At 41.1% G+C, this 21,758-nt stretch overlaps 1 protein-coding gene and 1 long non-coding RNA gene across 16 annotated transcripts in view; one reads left to right on the top strand and one right to left on the bottom strand.

The window, feature by feature from the left end:
* Window positions 1-4,416, top strand: part of ELAVL4 (ELAV like RNA binding protein 4) — a 157,166-nt gene extending 152,750 nt beyond the window's left edge. For 9 of the 15 annotated variants that reach the window (XM_055254788.2, XM_055254792.2, XM_055254785.2 and 6 more), the window contains one exon: window positions 1,435-4,416. In XM_055254788.2, coding sequence (XP_055110763.1) covers window positions 1,435-1,804 — 370 coding nt within the window. In that variant the 3' untranslated portion in view covers window positions 1,805-4,416. The remainder of the gene's footprint in view (window positions 1-1,434) is intronic. The other 6 variants (XM_055254796.2, XM_055254784.1, XM_055254800.1 and 3 more) reach the window with 1 other exon arrangement.
* LOC134734570 (uncharacterized) overlaps window positions 1-21,758 on the bottom strand; it is a 247,910-nt gene that overhangs the window by 25,754 nt on the left and 200,398 nt on the right. The gene's annotated exons all lie outside the window — the stretch shown is intronic.

Here is a 21,758-nt window from a genome sequence, read left to right as displayed (position 1 = left end):
TCTTCCCTAGTTTTTGCTTTCTCTCCTTTTCCTATCTCCCCCAGTAAAACCCCAGCCAAATGAAAAGTAAGAAACTATTCAGTGTATAGCATCAAAACTCCCTATATAAGCTCATGCCTATAATCCCAGCACTTTGGGAGGCCAAGGTGGGTGGATCACCTGAGGTCAGAAGTTCAAGACCAGCCTGGCCAACATGGCAAAACCCTGTCTCTACTAAAAATATAAAAAAATTAGCCAGGCATGGTGGTGTGTGCCTGTAGTCCCAGCTATTCAGGAGGCTGAGGCAGGAGAATCACTTGAAGCCAGGAGGCAGAGGTTACAATGAGCCAAGATAACGCAACTGCACTCCAGCCTGGGTAACAGAGTGAGACTCCATCTCAAAAAAAAAAATTAAAATTAAAAAAATCCCTATGTAAGCTTGATATGAAACAAAACATTAACAAATATTGTTCTGCTGTAGGCACTGGTAACCTAATTGTTTCATCTGGTACATCCATCACAAATCACACAAGGATTTATTTCATCAGACAGTGAATAGAATTTAAAGAGTCATTTTTTCTTTTCAGGATTACACAAAAACTGAGAAGATTTCTAAGCCTAATACAAAAGCAGTTGTAATAGGGCAAATAACAATTTTATGCTTTTCTAATGTACAGCGATTCAAGATATATAAATGCACAAACCACTTGAAGTCTTGCTCCAGTGATACTTAGGAATAAATTCCAGATAACATAGCATAAAGGAGTAATACATCTTTATAATTATTGCTTGAGTTTGTGGGGGAAACCCTTTTGAATAAATACTAAATGAAACATCTGTTTAATAGCAAGACATGCCTGTTCATTGTCACGTATCTCCATCCTCACTAAGAAACATTTGACAACCATAGGTCAAGGGAGTGCAAAAATGGTAGACTTAAGCACTTTAGGGCCATCTCATAATCTGCCTTTAAAAAAAAAAACAATGAAATTTCCCAAGCACTGGCCAAAGTTAGTCACTAATTCAACCAATAAATATTTATTGAGCATTTTCTATGTGTCACTATATCTGTGAGATTCCCATATGTGCTCCACTGAATAAACAAGTAGAGCCACAGAATGAATGAAATAGACCTTTCCCCCAAGAGCACATTGTCTATTGTTGGGGTGGGGTGGAGTCAGGGTGGGGTACGCTATGAGCATATACTGTCATAGAAGTGTTACAGAGCCTTTCTCTGGGAGCCCTGGGAGTCCCTCATGGTTTTTAGAAATTGACCTAGGTCTTTCTCTCAGCATGAACATGCCCTAGCCAGTCAAGCCATTCCCATCAGAGGAAATGACATAGACATTAGTTTTTACATTTTGGTTTTTGAACCCTGAAGACTCTCCTGTAAACACTCACTCAGCCCTCTGCCCCGTGTCTGTGTCTGTGCATCTGTGTGTTATCCTTGGTCAGACTGATGTCTGGACCAGTCCCCCCTTCTGCTTGTCCCCCCAGGTTCTCCCCAATTACCATTGATGGAATGACAAGCCTTGTGGGAATGAACATCCCTGGTCACACAGGAACTGGGTGGTGCATCTTTGTCTACAACCTGTCCCCCGATTCTGATGAGAGTGTCCTCTGGCAGCTCTTTGGCCCCTTTGGAGCAGTGAACAACGTCAAGGTGATCCGTGACTTCAACACCAACAAGTGCAAGGGATTCGGTTTTGTCACCATGACCAACTATGATGAGGCGGCCATGGCCATCGCCAGCCTCAACGGGTACCGCCTGGGAGACAGAGTGTTGCAAGTTTCCTTTAAAACCAACAAAGCCCACAAGTCCTGAATTTCCCATTCTTACTTACTAAAATATATATAGAAATATATACGAACAAAACACACGCGCGCACACACACACATACACGAAAGAGAGAGAAACAAACTTTTCAAGGCTTATATTCAACCATGGACTTTATAAGCCAGTGTTGCCTAAGTATTAAAACATTGGATTATCCTGAGGTGTACCAGGAAAGGATTTTATAATGCTTAGAAAAAAAGAAAAAAAAAAACAAAAAAATACCTTTGATGCATTGAATGTTCTTTCATAGCTGTCGTTGTTGAATATAATATACATAGATAGCGATGTGCAGGGATTTTTACCCAGCCAGCTAACTTTACTACCTTCCTTGAAGGTGGATCTTTTTAAGATGACCATTCGCTCATTTGAAGAAGAAAAACAAAAAACAAAAAAAATAATAAAAATACAACAATTTTTACAAAGTAATGGGATTCAAAGAAAGGAAAAAAAGATTTTTCTTTTTTGTCAAAATGTCGATCCAATCAGATTGGTAAAAAAAAAAAAAAAAAAAAAAAACCCCACACAAATTAAAGAGGAATAATAAAAATTGCAAAAATAAAAAAAAACTTTTGCAAATTTTTTTATTTTTCCTTTTTTCTTTTATATCATGTGAACTAAAACAGTCTTCTGTTAGGGGATGGGGGCAAGGGGGATACCTGATGACATTAACAATTTAATAACATTAACATTGTTGCCAAAGAGGTGGTCTCTTTGCTGAAAATGGGTTTCAAGAAAAATCTATTTTTATAAAATATAAAGAATTTTTACAAGAGAATCTGGATTTGAGAAAAAAATATTTTGACTGGCTAATTTAGGGGAAATTGACAACTTTGTCGCGTTCATACTGCACTGGTAACTTTTTAGAGATCAAGATGTGTGTTTTAAACTGGATTCGTAGACTGTTTTTTGAAGGATGGGCTATAAACAGATGATCTTCATATCTTTTCATAGCATGTAATAATAATTAAAAAACAATTATTAATTACTAGGGGAAAGGAGTGTTCGTTCTACCCAGGGTACCACAGTTCCCCACAGTCAAAACCCAAAAGCAAGGAGATGAGTTGAAAGACAGTTTTTCTTTAAGTCATCAGTATGGGATGTCAGCAGAACAAAAATTAAAAAGATTAATTTTCCTTTTGATCTAAAACTTCCTTAGTTTGAGCAGTAGGTGCTACAAAATTATTTACATATCTTAGTATCATAGTTAAATGTAATGTGTTTAGGAGAGGAAAACAAAAGATACATTTGCTTTAAATTCATTAAGAAATTTTCAAATTCACTTTGTAGCCCATGCTGATAGAATTGGGCTGTGTTGGTACATTTGAAACACTGTTTATGTTGCTTGAAACACTTATTTATTTAATCGCCGATGTGATGATGCCTATGGCCGAGATCAAATATAGCTAGATTGGCTAGACTACTTATTTGTTTACTTAAACTATGGGAAGAAGCATATTATTGTGTCATTCTGTTGTGTGTGTATGTGTATATACAATATAAATATATATATATAAAGTTATTTTTTCTTTGGGTTAATTTATTATAAGTTGTAACACTTGGCTAGTTTTGTTTGTATATGTCTTAAAATGTTTTCTTATGATATTTAAGTGACAGTTAAAGAGGTATCAAGGTAACTTGTGTAGAACTATTGTTTGATATATTGTCATGTTTGTTGTGAATATTTTTTCTTACTGCAAAGTAGAAAAATAAAAACAACTGAGTCTTTATTTTAATGTAACTCAGATTGGGGAAAACAAAACAGAGCTAAGGGAACAAAATGACTGAGGGAGCACCCTCCCACGTCCAGTGCACTGATCATTTTAGTATGTTTGTGCTTTGTACGGTTATATATTTAAAACAAAAACAAAACAAAAAAATACAAGGGTTCATGCTCTTCCCTGGGTAATAGAAACAGTTACTCGCTATGCATAATCTAGTTGATAGTTAAATTTGCTATTGCTTTTCTTGTCTTGTTATATAAAATCTTTTCAATACAAGTTTAGTCTTAATGGTAATAAAACGTTATGGTTATTTATAACTTGTGCTTATTTTGTGCATTTTTTCCCATGCTGAACCCACTAAGTGCATGTAGACAGGACTGTTGTTTTCACACTGAAGAGGCAAACTTTGTAGTAGTCGTTGTAGTGGTAGACAGATAACGAATACCAAGGCTGCATCATAGACTCCTCCTTTAAATTTTTTTTCTGTTTTTTTTTCCTCTTTTCAGTTTTGGATATAACACCAGATTTCAGTTCAGAGAACACTCGTTCAACATTCAGGGAAAACTTTTTACGTCACCTGCTATGAATGAACGCAGTTTGCTGGCAAAGTTTTGATGCATTTGCTAAGCATTAGTGGGAAAGGCATGCCAAAATCTTCTCTATAATGTGTTCAATCTTGGGGGAAAAAAAAAGGAAAAAAAATCTTAGGACCAGGCAGTTGTATACTTTAGTTATTAATGAATGACTTCATGTTAATCTTGCTAGTTTAGATGATTTCCAAGGGAAAGTATTGTAAATGTTTTTTTTTCATAATCTTGTTGTGTTTGAATTATTTGTACTTTATCTGTCCAGACAATAAATGAAAGTGTGTAGAATGGATTTGACTTCCCAAATTTTTAAATGTGTTTATTTAAACTTTTTTTCTGTACCATCTTCAGATTTCCCCAATATTTTTATCATTAAACCAGGGAAAAGAAAAGGCAGGGTAAAATTCTGTTTTACAGCTTAGCCCAGTCTCTTAAAGTCAGCTCAATATTCAGAAGTCAGTGTTCTGGTTCCGTGCTATTAAAAGTCTGGTGGTCCCCAACCAGCAGTATCAGCATCATCTGGGAGCTTGTTAGAATCTGCATTTAACCAGATCCCCAGGTGAATGAATCACTGGTACTTTCAAGTTTAAGGAGCACTGCCCTGGTTGATAAGCCAGAACACTTGGCTTTACCTTTGGTGTTATGATACATTAGCACCTGTTATTCATTTATAAGAAGGCTTGTGACTTGTTCAGAGGACAGGGAGCCACCATTTGCAGAGCACGTATTATGTAACGGGCAGGCTGTATGGTATCCTCTGCATTCTCTCACTGTATCCTCAGCAACCCGAGGAGTGTAGACAACATTATCCTCATTTCACAGATGACAAGACTGAGACTCAATAAGAATAGTAACTTGACACCACAAGCAAGTTTCCAGCTGAGATTTGAATCCAAGTCTGATTCCACCGCACAGCACCTCAGCATTAAGGTTGCGGAACTTGAGCATTAAGAAATATTAAGAAAGCAGACCATTTGTATTGAAAGTGACAGCTAAGCAAGAAAGGTCACCTTTTTATTTTAGCACTCATTTCTTTTTAAAAGTAGGAAATATTTGGCTTTCTTACCTTTGAATAGAAACTCAAAACAAGGAATTACTCATAATGTGTCTAAAGAACGTGATTTAAGCTCAACCTAGGGAGAAAAATACTGCCCACATTATCATGAAGTCACATTAAAATATGCCCTGAACTTTACAGATTAGCTTTTTAGTGATTTCCTGATACAATCACTCCCTGATGATCTACTGTCTTTCATTTTCATTTCCTCACTAACTGAAAATTCATACTCTATAAAACATTGCCATCCATAAACTGACACTTCATGAAATGCCCCCACTGAGCCAGATGAACAAATAGTCAGATTCTCTTCTATTTCTAATTAACCTCTTTATTATTATTATATTAAGTTACCACATTGGTTGGAATAATTAAATTCAGGGCAAAGAATGAGATTTAATTAACCAAGCTAAATATTAAACCTCTAAGTCAGCCTAAACCTCATATAGTTGAACTTAAAGGTTCTTATTATAGTTTTATCTTAAAGACAAGCCCCTACGTTTCTTTTCTGGAGAAAAAAAAATGGGCATTCAAAAGAACAGTTTCCCACAGGGATAACACAGCTTTACAACTGTGTTTGTAGGTCTAAAAATGTTGCTGCCAAACCTATGATAGTTGCCAGTCATCACCACCCCTGCTCCTTAAAAGTGTCATTTTAGTGTACTTTAAATGGACGGCTGCATTATTTTGGAATATCCGAAGTTGGTAGAATCTTCCCAGTTCATATAGTTCATTCACTAGCCTCCTCCTACAGATCTATGCTGAAAGTTTAACAAATAGATGTAGGTATTTAAATAGGTCTTGAAAATGTCCATAGAAGACATTCTACATATACTCTGTCAGAAACACTTTCTAGCATCAGCACAATGTGTCTGCCTAACATCTAATAAAAAATTCATCTTGTTGTGAATACAAGCGTGTTACCTTAAATCTCCAGGCAAACATATATAGTTTCTGTAGGTGTTTGTGGAAAAGGTCTAACAAATCACAAGAATGCTGAGATTATTACATTTCTTTAAGGTCCTAGGTACATTGTATTTTGCTTGGTTGAAAAATTGCATGTCATAGAAAGCTGACGGCATTTACTTAGTGTTATTTTTGTCAACGTGATAGGAGGAGTGAAAAAAAATGTGTTTATGTCTAAAACCACCTCACATCATCACCATCAACATCAAAACTTTACTTACTTCTATTACTGAAGATCAAACACTGACCAAATGATGGTTACCGCCAGAAATTTTTATCAGCTGGAGTCCTGTTTAAATGTCTTTCATCAAGATCGATCAACCTTTGTTCATTTGTAAATAAAACATTTTAACCCCCAAAGAATAACATTTAAATGTACATTTGAAACTCACAAGGTCTTGTGGCACCCATACTCTCCTTGAGTCAGTATTTGGGTGTAGATACTTTTAACCTTGTCAAAATGCAGTACACAATTGCCTTTGCCATAGGTAATTCCGGAAACTCCCAGTCCTTGAAATTATTTTGCCCTTACTTCCTGTAGGCACTATGCATTTGTTCCTTAACAGACACACACAGGCAAACACACAAGGCAAGTACTTGTATAATTATGAATTTTTTAACTTTCATCTGTGAATTCAAAAATGATACCTGATAAGATAGCGTTAACTACAAGAGTGTGTTTTCTAAACCACAGAGTCATTAAAATCTTAATTTGAGGCCATCCTGCCTGGATCCTTCCACAGCCTTCATGAAAGCTCACAGAACACAGCTTCTAATATCCTTGCACCCTTGACTGCCTTTGTTCTACCCGAAGAAGAGAATAATAAAAGGAAATTACATTTTATTTCCATGAGCTGAAATCAAGTTTTAATATTGTCCAAAAATGACTCGTACCATTCCCTTATCTTATTAGCTTTTTGGCATATTAGGTAATAAGATAATTTCTCATGGTACAGTATTTATGTAAGAATCATATTTCTCTCTGTGCAGATCACTTACAGAAGTGTCTGTTAACAGGAGAGAATGATACATAATCGGCACTTAAGATTAAAATAGACCTGAGAACATAAAAGTGTTCCTTCAATTAAAGGAATAGTGTTTCTCCTGTCTCATCCTTTTTGTTTCTGCAGCAGAATGAAAACTGGTTTAAAATCACCCAACCCCGGGTTAATTCCCAGAAGGCTTTTCTATGCGAGTTCAGCTTCATCTACTAGTGGTTCAAATGCAAAGTGGACTCACATGACATGCCAGTATGCCATGTAATTATTTCAAACAATTTTCAGCAAAGTCCCTAAGGTTTAAGAAATTGTTTCTAGAAAGACCACTGGCATTTATTAAGTTTTTCCTATGGCAGGCACTCTATATGTATATAGTGTTAGTGAGGGGTATCATCCCTCTTTTACCTTGAAAAGAAAGAAACTCAGAGAGATTAGGTATTTTGTGAAGGTGAGTAAGTAGGTGGCAAAGCCAGAATTCAAACCCAGGTCCGTCTGACCCCCAAGATCCCCAGTTATACACCGTGGCTCCAAGTCCATTATGCTAGAATTAGAGCCAAAACAATTACCAAGTGGTCCACACTTCAACTAAAGGTGAAATGAGTCCTATTATGTAGGAAATAAAGGAAATTACATTCATGTACTGTGCCTGAGTCTAACCCTCTCCCCAAATCTTAAATGGAAAAACAGACCAAATAACAATGGTTTACAAGCAAATTAACAAAGAAAAACTAAAAGTGATAGTTTTTAAGCACTGTTGCTCAGCAGTATTTAAAAATGAAATTAGTTTGTTAATAGGTCTATTTTAACCACCACAAATCATTGAGGTAGAAAGGAGTTGAGGATAGGACAGACAGGTAAGAATGTTAACAAGCCAATTTAAGGACCCTCAGAGCTGGCCCCATGGGTCTCCCCAAGTGATAGTTCCCACTGTGATACACAGATAGGTCCATTGTGTGGACCAAGAGCACCATAGTGGCCACTCCTTTCACTATCTGTATTGCCTCTGAATCCTCAGAACAATCCTGGGAAGCACATAACATAATCCCCATTTTACATCTAACAAAAACAGAGAAGTTAAATACCTCGCCCAAGGTTACACAGCATGTTGCAGAGTGGGAATTTGCACAAAAGTCATCCGGTTCCAATCCAATGTCTTTCTACTAAACCATATTGCTGGCTTTCAATGTGATATCATTTGTTGATCATCTGCCTAGCTGTGAGGTATGGCAGGGTGGGGGTTGAGGGGAATCAGCCTAAGCCTTGTCTACACTAGAATCCTTACTCTGAACACCTGCCATATGCCAGATACTGAGCTAGGGGCATGACAGCAAATAAACATGTCTAGCTTCTTCTTTTTTTTTTTTTTTTTTGGTATACCTGTTTTGTGCATGAAATTGTGCAGTGGGTTATGACAGAAAACCAAAAAAGCAGGAAGGGAAATTTAGAGTTCTATTACAAAGACAAGACCTGTGGAGCAATGATCTAGCCACAAAGATGTAGCACAGGTAACTTTTGTGTTGGAGGGAGAATTTCAGATTTTGAAAATCTGTGGGGAGTGAAAGGAGCATTCTGGGACCCAGGAAGGAAGGAGAGTTTGCCCTGATGGAAAGAGGACTAGCTTTAGTGAAAAAGTTCTGGGTTTGGGTCCCTGGGACAAAAATTTAAGTCTGAAATTCCTCATCAGAGAAGGGAGGATTAGAAGTAAAATATGCCAAGTTCCTGGCACTGAATGAAGAGTAGCAGGAATTAAACAATAGCCAGAAAGAGTTCCCAGAAGAAGAAAACTTGGGCCAGACCCTTTGGCAGGGAGAGATGGGTTTGGTGGATGCCCCTGAATGTAAAGAACCAAGAAATCCTGTTTGGTCACTTCAAGTGAGGGAGGGAAGAAATAGTAGGAATACACGTGGGAATAAGTTGCTGGGAATCTCACTTGGCCTCATGGAACTTAAGCTGCTTTTGAAATACAGTAACTCCAGCCATTTAGCAGCAAAAGCTCTGATTGCCCTCAGCAACCAGAGGCCCTATTGGTCCCTCCTCTGGTGTCTGGCCATTACAGTGACTCAGCCACTCCTTCTCATTCACCCCTGAGAATTAGACTGCTGGGAGCATCATGGAAGAGTCACAGAGACTTCCCCTCAGGGTAAAGGAGTGGTGGCCACACTAAGGAGCTTAGGTGGGCAGCAGTAGAAAGGGAGAGCACAGGAATAAGAGGAAAAGGGTTGGTCATGCAGGCTGAGGCAGGAAACATCTTTAGGAAAGCAGAGTACCAGAAGGCTTTTGAGCAAGGAAGTGAGGGCCCTTCGTTCATAAATATCTGGTAAAGGGCAAATATCTCCAAGCCCTACTCCTCTTGGCTGTAGGAATAAGAAAGAGTCAAAAGTTCTGTCTCAGCCAAGATGGGAAATGAATCCAATTAAACCGTTTGTAAAGGGTAGTCCTCCCCTGCTTGTCACACAATCAGGCTTGTCATTGCCTGGTTACTTAGCTCTGGAAAGCCCTTGAAAGTCAGTTCAACTTCCTCATTTGAATCCTTGGGAGAAACAGGGTTTTGAGTTGTCCAGCCTCCACTTCACCCTATGTAACTAGTTTTCATCTTATTCCACAAATATTAGGGTTCTTCTCCTTAAAATGCCCTTTCCTCCACCCCAAACCCACATTTTTCTCAAAGCATGCATGCACCACCCACCTGGCTAATCCTGCTTGTTCAGCTCGGGATTCACTGCCTCTTGAAAACCTTTCTTGACCCTGGCTGGGTTAAGGATTCCTTGATAATCCCACATCCCTCTGCTTTCCTGCATCACAGCATACTCACATACCATATTTGTACTGCTGCATGCAACCTCCAGGGGGACAGAGGAATCAGGCATGGTGCCTGCGCTGGAAAAGCTCAGGTGTAAGCAGAGTATAGAAGGGCAAGAGCAAAGCTGCAGGGTGTTTGGGGAGCATAGAGAAAAGAGCAGTCAATTCTAACTTTGCGGGGTGAGGTAAGGTTGAACTGTAACAAGAAAGGAATCCTAGACATGTTTAGGAATCAACTGTCTCATGAAGGATAGAACAGACTTGGACAGGTAGGCATTGGAGTGAGGCAAGGAGCATCCCACTGGGAACAATGGAAGTGATCCAGGACCAGGAGTCAGAATCCTCAACTCTGCCCCTGACTTGCTGTGTAGTGTTGGGCAAGTCACTGCCCCTCTCAATTTCCCAGAAGTTAAAGGAAGGCGTGGGACGAGATGGTCTCTGATGGTTTTGCTCCTGCTGACTCCTAGACAGTCATCTGCCCCTACATTTTTCATAGGGTCAGCAAATATTTATTGGCCACCTATTATGTGTCACTGAGGAAACAATGAAAGGACGAAAAAGACAGCTATATACAGCTGAGGTGAGTGCTGTCAAGGTCAAATACAGGCTGTTCTGACAGTGAGCAACAGCACCTGCCTGGCTGAGGAGGAGGAACACCCTTTCTCAGACTGTGGCATTTGAGCCAAGATCTGAAGGATGAGGACAGTGTGTCCCATCCCAGGCCAGGAGAACAGCATGGGCAAAGGGCCAGAGTAGAGGGGAGCAATGTTCAGCTGAGGGACTGAGAGGAACCCAGTGACTCAGCAGTGGAGAGGGGAATGGGGCTGGTGGCAGCAGGGACCAGATTATCAAGGGTCTTGCAAGCCACAGAAAGGACTTTGATCCTTAAGAGTAATGGGGAGTGCCTACATTTCAGCCAATGGATTCTCTTCTCTCAACCTCAGTTTACTCATAGTGATTAGTAATAGTAAATAATAAACCCCCTCTCATATATCTATATCTAACCTATATATTTATATCTTTCAATCTATCATCTCCTGTCGGTTCTTTTTCTCTGGAGAACCTTGACTATTACACTTACCTGTAAAATAGAAATGACTGATAACAGTACTTATAAGGCCTCTTATAAGGGCCTTATTCAGTGTTGAGAGGGTCAAATGCATTAATGTGTGTTAAGTGCTTAAAACACTACCTGGCAGATAGTAATAACTATATAAATGTTTGCTATTACTATAGCTATCATTCTTATTATTCATCTTGCTAATTCTTACACATGCCTCAAAATTCAACATGAATATCCTTTCCCCTGGAGCTCATTCCTCAACCTCTCAGACCGTTATGAACCATTTCTCTGTGTTCGCAAAGTCCTCTCTTACCCTGTAGAATAGTTTATTGTCTACCTCTATGCCTTCTCCCCTAAACCATAAGCTCATCAATGGCAAGAACTGTGCCCTATTCATCAGTACAAGATTGTTCACAAAAAGAATGCCAGTGGAGGTGTGCAGCTGTGGTAGGCTGAATAATGGCCCCCTAAAGATGTCCACATTCTAATCCCAGGGCATGTGAATATGTTATCTGTCTTAGTCTATTTGTGTTGCAGGACTTTTCCTTAGCTCAGCTAAAGACAGGGTTCTTTGTCCCACAGCCATGAAAATTCAGGCTCACAGACAATTTGGATGGTAAGACAGGGTTTTATTGGGTGAAGTGGAAGTAAAGGGGGCACAGGGACTCTCACAAGGCCAGAGTCCCTGCTAGAGCACTTCCCACCTGGCCATTCGAATCCTGGGTCCCACACAGGAAGAGGAGGGGCCAGGCTCCTCCCTGCTGCAAATGTCGGGAACTTCTCCAGGCTCCTCCTCAAATGGGAAAGCTGGATAGAGTTTCTTCACGGACCTCCTCTCACCTGACTGTCTCATTTGGGCTGCTATAACAAAACATCTTACAATGGATAATTCACAAACAACAGAAATGTATGGCTCACATTTCTGGAGGCTGGGAAGTCCAAGGTCAAAGCACTAGTAGATTTGATGTTTGGTGAGGATTTGCTGTCTGTCTCATAGTTGTCACCTTCTTACTGTGTCCTCACATGGTAGAAGGGATGACCAAGCTCCCTCAGGCCTCTCTTATAAAGGCACTAATACCAGTCAGAAGGGTGGATCCCTCATGATCTACTCACCTCCCAAAGTTCCCACGTCTTAATAATACAACATTAGGGATTAGGTTTAAATTTACTAACTTTGAAGGAACATAAACATTCAGACCATTGCATTACCTTAAATGGTTAAAGGGACTTTACAAATGTAATTCAGTTAAGGATCTTAAGGGGAGATTATCGTGGATTATCCAGGTGGATATATATATATATAAATGTTTGCTATTACTATTGCTATCATTCTTATTATTCATCTGGCTAATTATTACACATACCTCAAAATTCAACATGAATATCCTCCCCCCTGGAGCTCCTTCCTCTACCTCTCAGACCAAGTTAGGTACTATTTCCAGGATTCCCCAACGTAATCACAAGAATCCTTTTAAAACGGAGGTGGGAGGATTCAGAGTCAGTAGTAGGAGAAGCAACAATGGAACCAGAAGATTGTAGTAATGCAAAGAAGGACCCATAAGCAAAGGAATGCATTCGGCCTCTAGAAGCTGAAAAAGGTAAGAAAATTGATTTTTTTTTTCCTGAAACCTCCAGAAGGAACACAGCCCATCTAACACCTTGACTTTAAACCTCTGACCTTCAGAACTATAAGAAAATAAGTTTACATTGTTTAAGCCACTACATTTGTGGTAAGTTTTTATAGGAGTAATAGAAAACTAATACATCAGCCAGCATAAAGCAGGAGTTAGAAAAAGGATAGTTGTGTGGAGAAGCCAATGTTCAGTCCAGACCCTCCCTGGCTCCTGGCATCGGTGAGAATAGGAACAGAGTTAGTGGTAGCCACTGTATCTACCCTCTTAGCACACGCTGATCACTCTGGGCCCTCAGGAAGCAAGATACCACCACCATATTAACATCATCATTCCTGGATCTCATGGACTTGGTGGATGGTGGAGGGGGAGAAAAATCAGTGGGTCCAAAGATATCAGTGAACTGTCATGCTGGGCTCCAGAAGAGACAATTTGGAGTGTAAATTAGGGTAATAGAACAATGGCCTGGAAGATCTAGTTCCTGACCCAGTTCCTGGGTTCAGTTTTGCATGTGATTCTGAACAAATTATATACTCCATACTTGCTCCTTCTCTTATGTTCCACATCTCAATTAATTTTGGGAAACCCAGGAGTATTCCTAAACTCCCTCCTCTCCCCTCAACCATCTAATCAATTACCAAACCCTATCAATTTTATTCTCCTGAAAATTTCTCAAATTCATCGCCTCCTACCCTCTTTATTGTCACTATCCTGATTTAAGTCTTATTACCTCATTCACAGGCTATTAACTGAATTCCTTCTATGTACAAGGATTCAGACACTATCCTTATACGAGACCTTCCCTCCTCACCTTCTGCAACTCCACACATCCCCTCCATTAGGACAATCTATCTAAAACACTCATCTGGCCAAATCATTGCCCCACCTAAATCCCATCAGTGAATTCCCATTACCCAGGTGATACAGTCCAGACTCCTGAGCATGACTTACAAGACCCTGAATCATCTAGGCTCTGGTGGCTTAAGCAGCCTCATCCTTTTTCTCTTCCTGCCTCACAGTTTGTGGTCCAACTCTGCAAAATTACTACCTGCTCCCCGAATACAACACAGTGCTTGTCACAGGCCTACTCCTATTAATTCTCTTCTTCCTTACTAACAGAATCCTGATTTTTTTAGGGCAACAAAATGTCTAGCTACAATTTGGCTAGACGTTCACATCACACAGCTCTGGCCAATGAGAAGAAAGAAGTCCCTTGTGAGTCTTCTAGGAAAGTTCCTTAAATGGGAGCAAACTCAACTGGCACACTGTTTTCCCTTTGCCATTGCCCTCTTTTCCCTCTCCCTTCTTCCCATCTGGAATGCTGGTGTGATATCTAAAGCTGCATGTGCCATATTGCAACTATGAAGGAACAGACAAAAACCATGAATGGCAGACTAGGAACACCTGGAAAGCCTGTGTCCTCAATGGTATCCCTAGGCGGCAACAGCCCCTGGATTATCTCCTCTGAACAGCTTATTATTTGAGAAAAATACACTCCTTACTGAAGAGCTTCCCAACAAATGAACACATTCTTTATTAATCTGCTTAATTTATTTCTTCAACCCTCTGATCAGACAGGTGGGGCCCTGTGCTGTTAGAGTCCCCAAGCCATTCATCTCTGGCCCCAAACAGCCCATTCCTCTACCCTGCTGGGCCATACAAACATTTTCGTATGTGTACTGCTGTGTAACAAAATGTTACACAACTCTGTCTCTCTGGTTTAAGTCTGATTATTGCTCTATCCCACTTGACCATTGCCTATGCACTGAGATTTCCAATATTCCTCCACGTGTCTCCACTGCCAGAAGCTCCATCACCACCTGCCTCCAGATTTTCATCAACTTATTGCTGCCTGCATTAGTCTGCCACGCATCCAAGACTCCTCTTGGGCCACCGGTCCAGTAGCACTGATCTATCTTTGACCCCCAGTGCTCCTTGGGGCCTCAGTTCCTGCCATCATACTGACTAGAATGTCTCAACATCTTTGCCCACCTCCACATCTCTAGAGCTCCCGTCTCTCTCCCCAGCTCTCCAACCCACCTTCTTGCTCTCTCACTCTTGCTTGTCATCAAAGATGCACCTTTCCTTTCTTTCATCCCATTTTGATAAGGAAGGAACAGTTCTACCACAGAGTTGCTTGGATCCCTAATGACTCAGTACAATATATATTTGCTGGCAGGGCCCAGTCAGAGAAGGCTAAGAAGAGCTTTACACTATGCCTACAAATAGTGCTCTTCAGCCCTGAACCCATTTGCTACTGTGGTGCTCAGTGCTAGACTTTCTCCTCACCTAATTTTTTTTCCCAGGAGTCCCCATTATCCTTATTATAATCTGGATTCCCATGCAATGCCCCCATCCCCATGACCTCAATGCCCAGCAAATAGGCTTATATATGCCTCATCCTCCAATATGAACCATCCAAGTTCTTACTCACGGGGTCTATGCCAACCCAGGGATGTAGCTAGACATGAGAGGACATGAAATGTACATAGAGTCCTGAGCTTCCTGCTACTGAATGAATAATTAAATTCTCCAAGTCTCAGTTTCCCCATCAGTAAATGTAATAGCAGGACTACCTGGTCTCGGTTTCATCAGGCTGACACCAGGAGGAACCCCAGGGACAAGCTTGAGGCCCCAGAGTACTTTAGAACCAGTATAGGAGCCAGGAGAGAAGGAGAAATGAGGGGGAGAGGAAGTTTTCAATCAGGTGCTGGGCTTTCACTGCCAAAAAATTTCCCACAAACAAACCCACCCCAGCAAAGGAAGCTACTGTTGGCTGGCATGCTGCAGAAAAGAAGGCGGGCATGAGGCCTCATTAATCCGGCGGCTGTGGGATCAGTTGCAGATACCCCCCAGCCCACCCACTTTTTGCCATCTGCTGCTGCTGCCGCTGAGCCAAACGTATGCAGCTCTGGTGGGAGCCCAGCCGGGAGCCAGAAGAGGGGCCCAGACCCTTGTGTATGGGGCAACCTCAGCAGCAGGGACCCTTGAGCCCAGGCTCTTGCCCCAGCTCTGTCTCCCAACCCCACCCCCATTCCCCATGCAATGCCACAACACTCCACAAGTTGGAAGCCGCTGAGGGAGAAGTCCCAGGGCCCTGAACAAATATTAGACAAATAACTGACTAAACTGCATTGATTGAGAACCCACTGTGTGCCAGACACATACATTATATCCCATAAATACTATCCCAAACCACACAAAGTTTTCAAAACTACATCTGTCATAATTCTTGATGATTTCAATATGCACAAAGACAATCTTTCCAATACCTCAGCTCCTCAACCTACACTCCTCCTTCCACCTCAGTTACTCCCTCCCTGCTCCTCCCTTAGGGCTTAATAGCTTAATTTCAATGGCAAGCATCCTCTTGTCAATACCTACTTCCTATCTCACTCCCTTTACTATCCTGACTCAAAATAACCCTTCAACCCTCCTGGGACCTTCAACTCACTTTTACTGTCCCTCACCACCACCATGTCCTCACTTCCCTTTCTACCTAGTTTAAATTCCATATAAAACATATCGTCCTTCCCTTGTGTACACTTTCATTTTCCTCACCCCTCCCTCAGTTCATTGTATTCTTTTGTTTCAACCAAAGCTCTCCATCTATTGTGTACCTGCACCCTCACAGCTGAACATGCACTGCAAGAGAAAAACACATATTCATGCTGACCAGACTCCCTTTACATTAGTGACCACCAGCCTTGTGTGGGCCCTAAAACTGTCTGAAGCTCACACTGTATTTCTCTAGTTCAATCACTCTCCCTCTCTCCTAGATAGTATTTTCCTACTTTCTCCTCTTTCTTCAAACCTCTAACACCTCCCTCATCTCCCTCATCTTCATTCTCAACTGAAGACCCAGCTTCTTATTTCACTGGAAATTGAAGTAATGAGAAGAGAACTCCCACTAGCTCCCTGCTCCACCTTCTCTTCTGTTACCATGGATGAGCTGTCCATTGCTCTTCTACCTGTGTGTTAAATCCCACCCCTCACCAACTCAAGAACATAGATCTAGCAGTTCTCCTCTCTTATCCTGCATCATTAGATTATTCCCTCTCTACTGAGTCATTCCCATAAGCATACAAACATACTTTTACTTCTCCCATCTTAAAAAAAAAAAAAAAAACTCGCTCTTTACCCTAACTCCTATTATTACCCCATTTCTCATTTTCCCTCAGCAAGAAAACTCTTAAAGTATAGTGATATTCACTGTCCAATTTCTCTTTTCCCATTCTCCATTGAACTTTAGTAAGATCTGCTTCCCCACTACTCTTCCCAAACTGCTCTTGTCAAAGTCACCAGTGATCTCTCCATTGCTAAATCCAAATGGCAAGTCTCAGTCCCCGTGGTACTCAATCTTGCAACAGTATTTGTCTCAGCCAATCACCTTCTCCTCCCTGAAATGCCTTCTTTACTTGCCTTCTGGGACTCCCCATTTGGCATATTTTCTTCCTACCTTTCTGGCCATCCCACAGTCACCTCCTCTGTTTGACCTCTAACTGTTGGAGACTGAGTTCTAGGAATTCTCTAACTACTGTCACTCCCCATGGTCACTCATCTAATGTCGTGGCTTTCAATATAATTAATGTTCTAATGACGTCTAAATATATTTCTAGCACAAACTTCTCTCCTGAACTCTGGAGACATATGTTCTACTGTCTAGTATACATTTCCACCTAGCTACCTAAAGGACATCTCAAACTTGCCCCTCCCCCCGCAAGAAAAAAAACCCACCCAATTTCTTTTTGCTCTTTCCACCCAACCTGCTCTCTCTCCATCTCAACACATGGAAGCACTATCCTCTCAGTCACTCAGGCCAAATCCCTTAGAGTTACACTTATTTCCATTTTTTCCTATTATTCTCTGAAAAGTCTTCCCATTGTGTACAGATTTGTATCTATTTTGCTTACTATTATAACTTCAGCTCCTAAAAGAGTGCCTGGCCCTTAGTAGGTACACAATAAATACTTGCCAAATAAAGATATAACTAAATTAATCAGCTGTTCATTCAATAAATAAAATAATTATTACAGATTGTGATAAGGGATAAGAAAAACATGCTATGGAATAAGATAACTGAGAGGTTCTACTTAGAAAACAACAGAGGGGTTCTTTTTCCTGAGGAAATGACTTTGAAATGAGACGGAATGAGACATAGTGGAAAGAGCCAGGAAAAGAACACTGATGTAAAGGCCCAGAGGTAGGTATGAGCTTAATGGGTTCTAGGAAACAACAGATGGCCAGCGTGGCAAAAGAACCAAGAGAGAAGGGAGAAAGGTACTGGGAGACATCGGGGAGCTGGAGAAGTAAGCAGGAGCGAAGTCATGAAGAGCCTTGAATGCCAAGTGTGGTCATTTTTGCATTCAGCACACAGATGAGGCCCAGAAAGCCTCAGGAGAGGGAGAGGATGGGGTGAAAGTTAAAGGCCAAGGGAGGGCCACCAGAGACTCCTCCAGATTCCGAGGTCTGCACCTCCTGATATATAGAAAGCCAAGGACTAGAGTGGCTCACTCTCTTGGTCCGACCCAGGGTTTTATTGTGGGTTTGAAAAAACTAACCAACTAAAACTCCAGCTAAAAGCAGGAGTGGATTGGTTATTCTAACTTAGCTATAAATCTAGTAACTGCTTTTATTTACCTCATGTCACATAGTTTAACTGTCTCTATGGGTGCCCCAGAGGACAGACACTATCTGTGGTTGAAATATGTCTCTCTCTACAAACCATAATTCCAGGCCCTCCTAAGCTCAGGTCTGGTAAGAATCTCTACTGCCAAACAAGTCCCTATAAGATGGCATTTAAAAGCAGTCCCTCATGCACTGCAAACCTTGAGTAATAATATGGAACTCATAGCAATGGGCACTCTATCCCCATCCTCTGACTTTAGGACAGGGACTAAAATCTAGCACAGAGCACTCAGTGGGTACTCAAAAATGTCTGTTCAATTGAATAATAGGAAGGAATAAATTCAACATCAGTGAGAGCTGCATGGGTAACAATGAGTGAATGAATGAAATCCTTTAGCCGCTCTCACTTGCCTGTCTTCTTATAGAAGGTTCAAACCTCTTCCATCTTAAAAACAAACAAAAGACCACCTTGCTGGATCTACAGCTCTTCCTTCTAGACTTCTCCTGGAAACCTTCTCTCTCAAATTCCTTTATAGACAATTTCTTGGGTGTCTATACTTACCTTTTGTGGGAGATTTTACCCAATCATATAAGTACAATTTGTATTCTGATGCACAAATCTGTGTCTTCAGCCTCAACCTTTGAACCTATGTTTCTGGTATCCATTAGACCTCTTCAACTGGATGTCAACAGGTACTTTTGGATATGTCAACTCGACATGTCCAAAACAGAACTTAGTATCTTCCCCTTGAAATCTGTGCCTCCTGAGGTGTTCACATGTCAGGGGCTGTCACCTTCAATCATCCCCATTTTATCTGAGTTTTGCCCTTGACTCCCCATTCTCCCTTATACACATCCCACCAAATAGTAAGAATTTCTAGATTCTAAATCTTGTCTCTGAAATATCAGTTCCCCTTGAATTCCTTCTGTAGGGGGCGTTGTCACCAAGGGTGGCCCCAAACTGTGTGAAGGATAGAGATCAGCCAGAAACTCCTGGGAGCCTGAAGGGAAGGAGAGTCCAGTGGCCCAGCAGCGCTTGGTCCTTACTGTGAGCCTTCTCAGAAATTCTCTCTATGGCAGTGACTCATGGTGGTGAGACATGTCCCAAAGAGTTAAATCAACCAAAGACTAACAGAAATTCTTAGTTTTCAGGATGGCAGATAAGAAAAGAAACAACCTGTCAAAAAATACTGGAACTCCCTCCTCTTATGAGATAAAAGAACAGACTGAAATCAGTTGGAAACAAGATGCCCAACTGGAGCTTGCACAGAGCGAGCTTGCTGACATCACAGCCACCATGTTTCATACCAACTCCTCCCTAATTTGCACATGCAACCCATGAGTTAGCATGAAGACATAATTGTGCATGCCCAAGGAATTTCCCAACCTCCCATTTCCTTCCACCGATCACCTACTTGCTAATCTCAGAATCCACCCCTTGAGCCTTTTCTAGTAAAAATACTGCCTTAAAGCCAGCACGAGGAGACAGGGTTGGGCTTGACTCCTATCTCCTTGGGAGTCAACTCTCAATACAAAGCTTTTCTTTTCTCAAAAAAAGCCGATGTCATAGTATTGGTTTCCAGCACATCGGGCAGCAAGCCCCTTTTGTTTTATAACAGTGGCACCTCTACCATCCCTCTTCACCTCCACCAGCATAAGTTCCGGTCAGAAACCCATGGAGATGATGTCTTGGGAAAAGCATGAGGGAGTTCACAAATACTTTGGAGGAGGCAAAGGTAGATATGAGCCACCCAGAAACCAGAAAATCAAGATGAACAGAAAGAAAAGGACTAGGGATGAAGTGGCTCCCTGAGGAAGACCCCAAGTGTGCAAGTTCTAAGATGGAAGTCCCACAGCATCTCCTGACTAGGGTTGGTTATCCTGCAGATGAGATGGAGGTGGGGCACCAAAGTGAACGAGTGACTTCACAGTAACACCTTCTCTCTTTCTTCATCTCCTACATCTAATTCATCAGCCCATCAGCAAACTACCTTCAAAACAAACCCCAAATCTGACCACTTCTCACTGCCTGTCCCACCACTACTGTTGTTTTATACATATATATATAGTCTTATACATATGTAGAGGTGTGTATATATATATATAGATGTATATATAGAGACAGACAGAGAGAAAGAGAGGCAGAGAGAGAGAGAGAGAGAGAGTCTGTTTGCCACAGTAGAAACTAAGCTGCATTGGAATGGGACCTTGATCTTGTTCACTGCTTTATTTCCATCAGCCAGTGGGGGAAAATGGCTGGTGCATAGTTGAGGATCAATAAATTTTTACTAAATAAGTGAATATAAATGGGTAGATTGATGGATGGTTGACTGAATGAACCAGAGAGACTGTAACTTGAGTGTATATCAGTCAGAATTAGCTAGGTCATGCTACAATAACAAATAACTCCAGAGTCTTGATGACTTAAAACAACAAAGGTGTATTTCTCATTAGATATCCATTGTGGATCACCAGGGAGGCCTTGCTCATTGCAGTCACTCAGGCACCCAGGATTATGGAGGCTTTATCTTGACTGACAGTGGCTTTCACCACAGCAGGGGAAAGAGAACAATCTTGCACTGGTTCTTAAAGCTACCTTTTGCAGGTATTACTTCCAGTCATGTAACTAACTAAGTCATATGGGCATGCCTAAATACAAGGGAGCAGAAACATGCCTGAAAGGGGAAGATAAGTGAGATCTCTGTGGACAACCTTATGATTACCACAGAGTGAGTGGGTCATATCCATGGAAAGGCATGTGTGTGATATGCAACTAGTGTCAATGATAGTGGAATGAATCTGCATGCAACTCCAGGGGAAATCAGTAAATGCTTACAAGAGTATGTTAGTCAGTTGTTCATATTCTCTCCCCCTCTTGCCTAACCCTTGGTGGAATCTGGTCTTGTTACCCAAAGGCCTTTCCCTGTGTCAATGCCATTTTTGGAGTACTCTCTCTACTGAGGATAGACAGTCTGGGGCTCCACTGCACCTCAACACCACTGTCTTTTGACAGAAACCCTAAAACATTGGGCCTTGCTTTCATTAAAATAAAGCCCCTAGACTCCTGGAACTTGGTGATTTGAGCACCTGCAAGGCAGACCAACAATTCTATTTCTTTCAATTTCCCCATTCCTTATGTTAGCCAGTTTCCACTTTTCATTTGCTCTTTCTTCTTTTCTAAGGACTCCTGATATACTGTATTGCTGGCCTTCTCCTATCCCCATCCCACATACGTACTCTAGCTCTGCTCTAAAAAAAGACACAAGCATTACGGAAAGAACATGGGGTTGGGGTCAGACCTAAGCTCAAATCCTGACTGTACCACTTACTGACCATATGACAGTTGGTTTTCTTGTCTTGTAAAATAGGGGCAAAAATGACAACCACATGGATTACTGTGAGAGTTAAATGAGAAAATATATGTAAATCACACATAGTAAATTAAGACAGCTGTTTTTGCTGTGGTGATCTTATGGCCATGTGTCAAATCTT

This window comes from Symphalangus syndactylus, chromosome 12 (genome assembly GCF_028878055.3).
Source record: "Symphalangus syndactylus isolate Jambi chromosome 12, NHGRI_mSymSyn1-v2.1_pri, whole genome shotgun sequence".
Classification (NCBI taxonomy): Eukaryota; Metazoa; Chordata; class Mammalia; order Primates; family Hylobatidae; genus Symphalangus; species Symphalangus syndactylus.
This window is presented reverse-complemented; position numbering and strand designations above follow the sequence as displayed.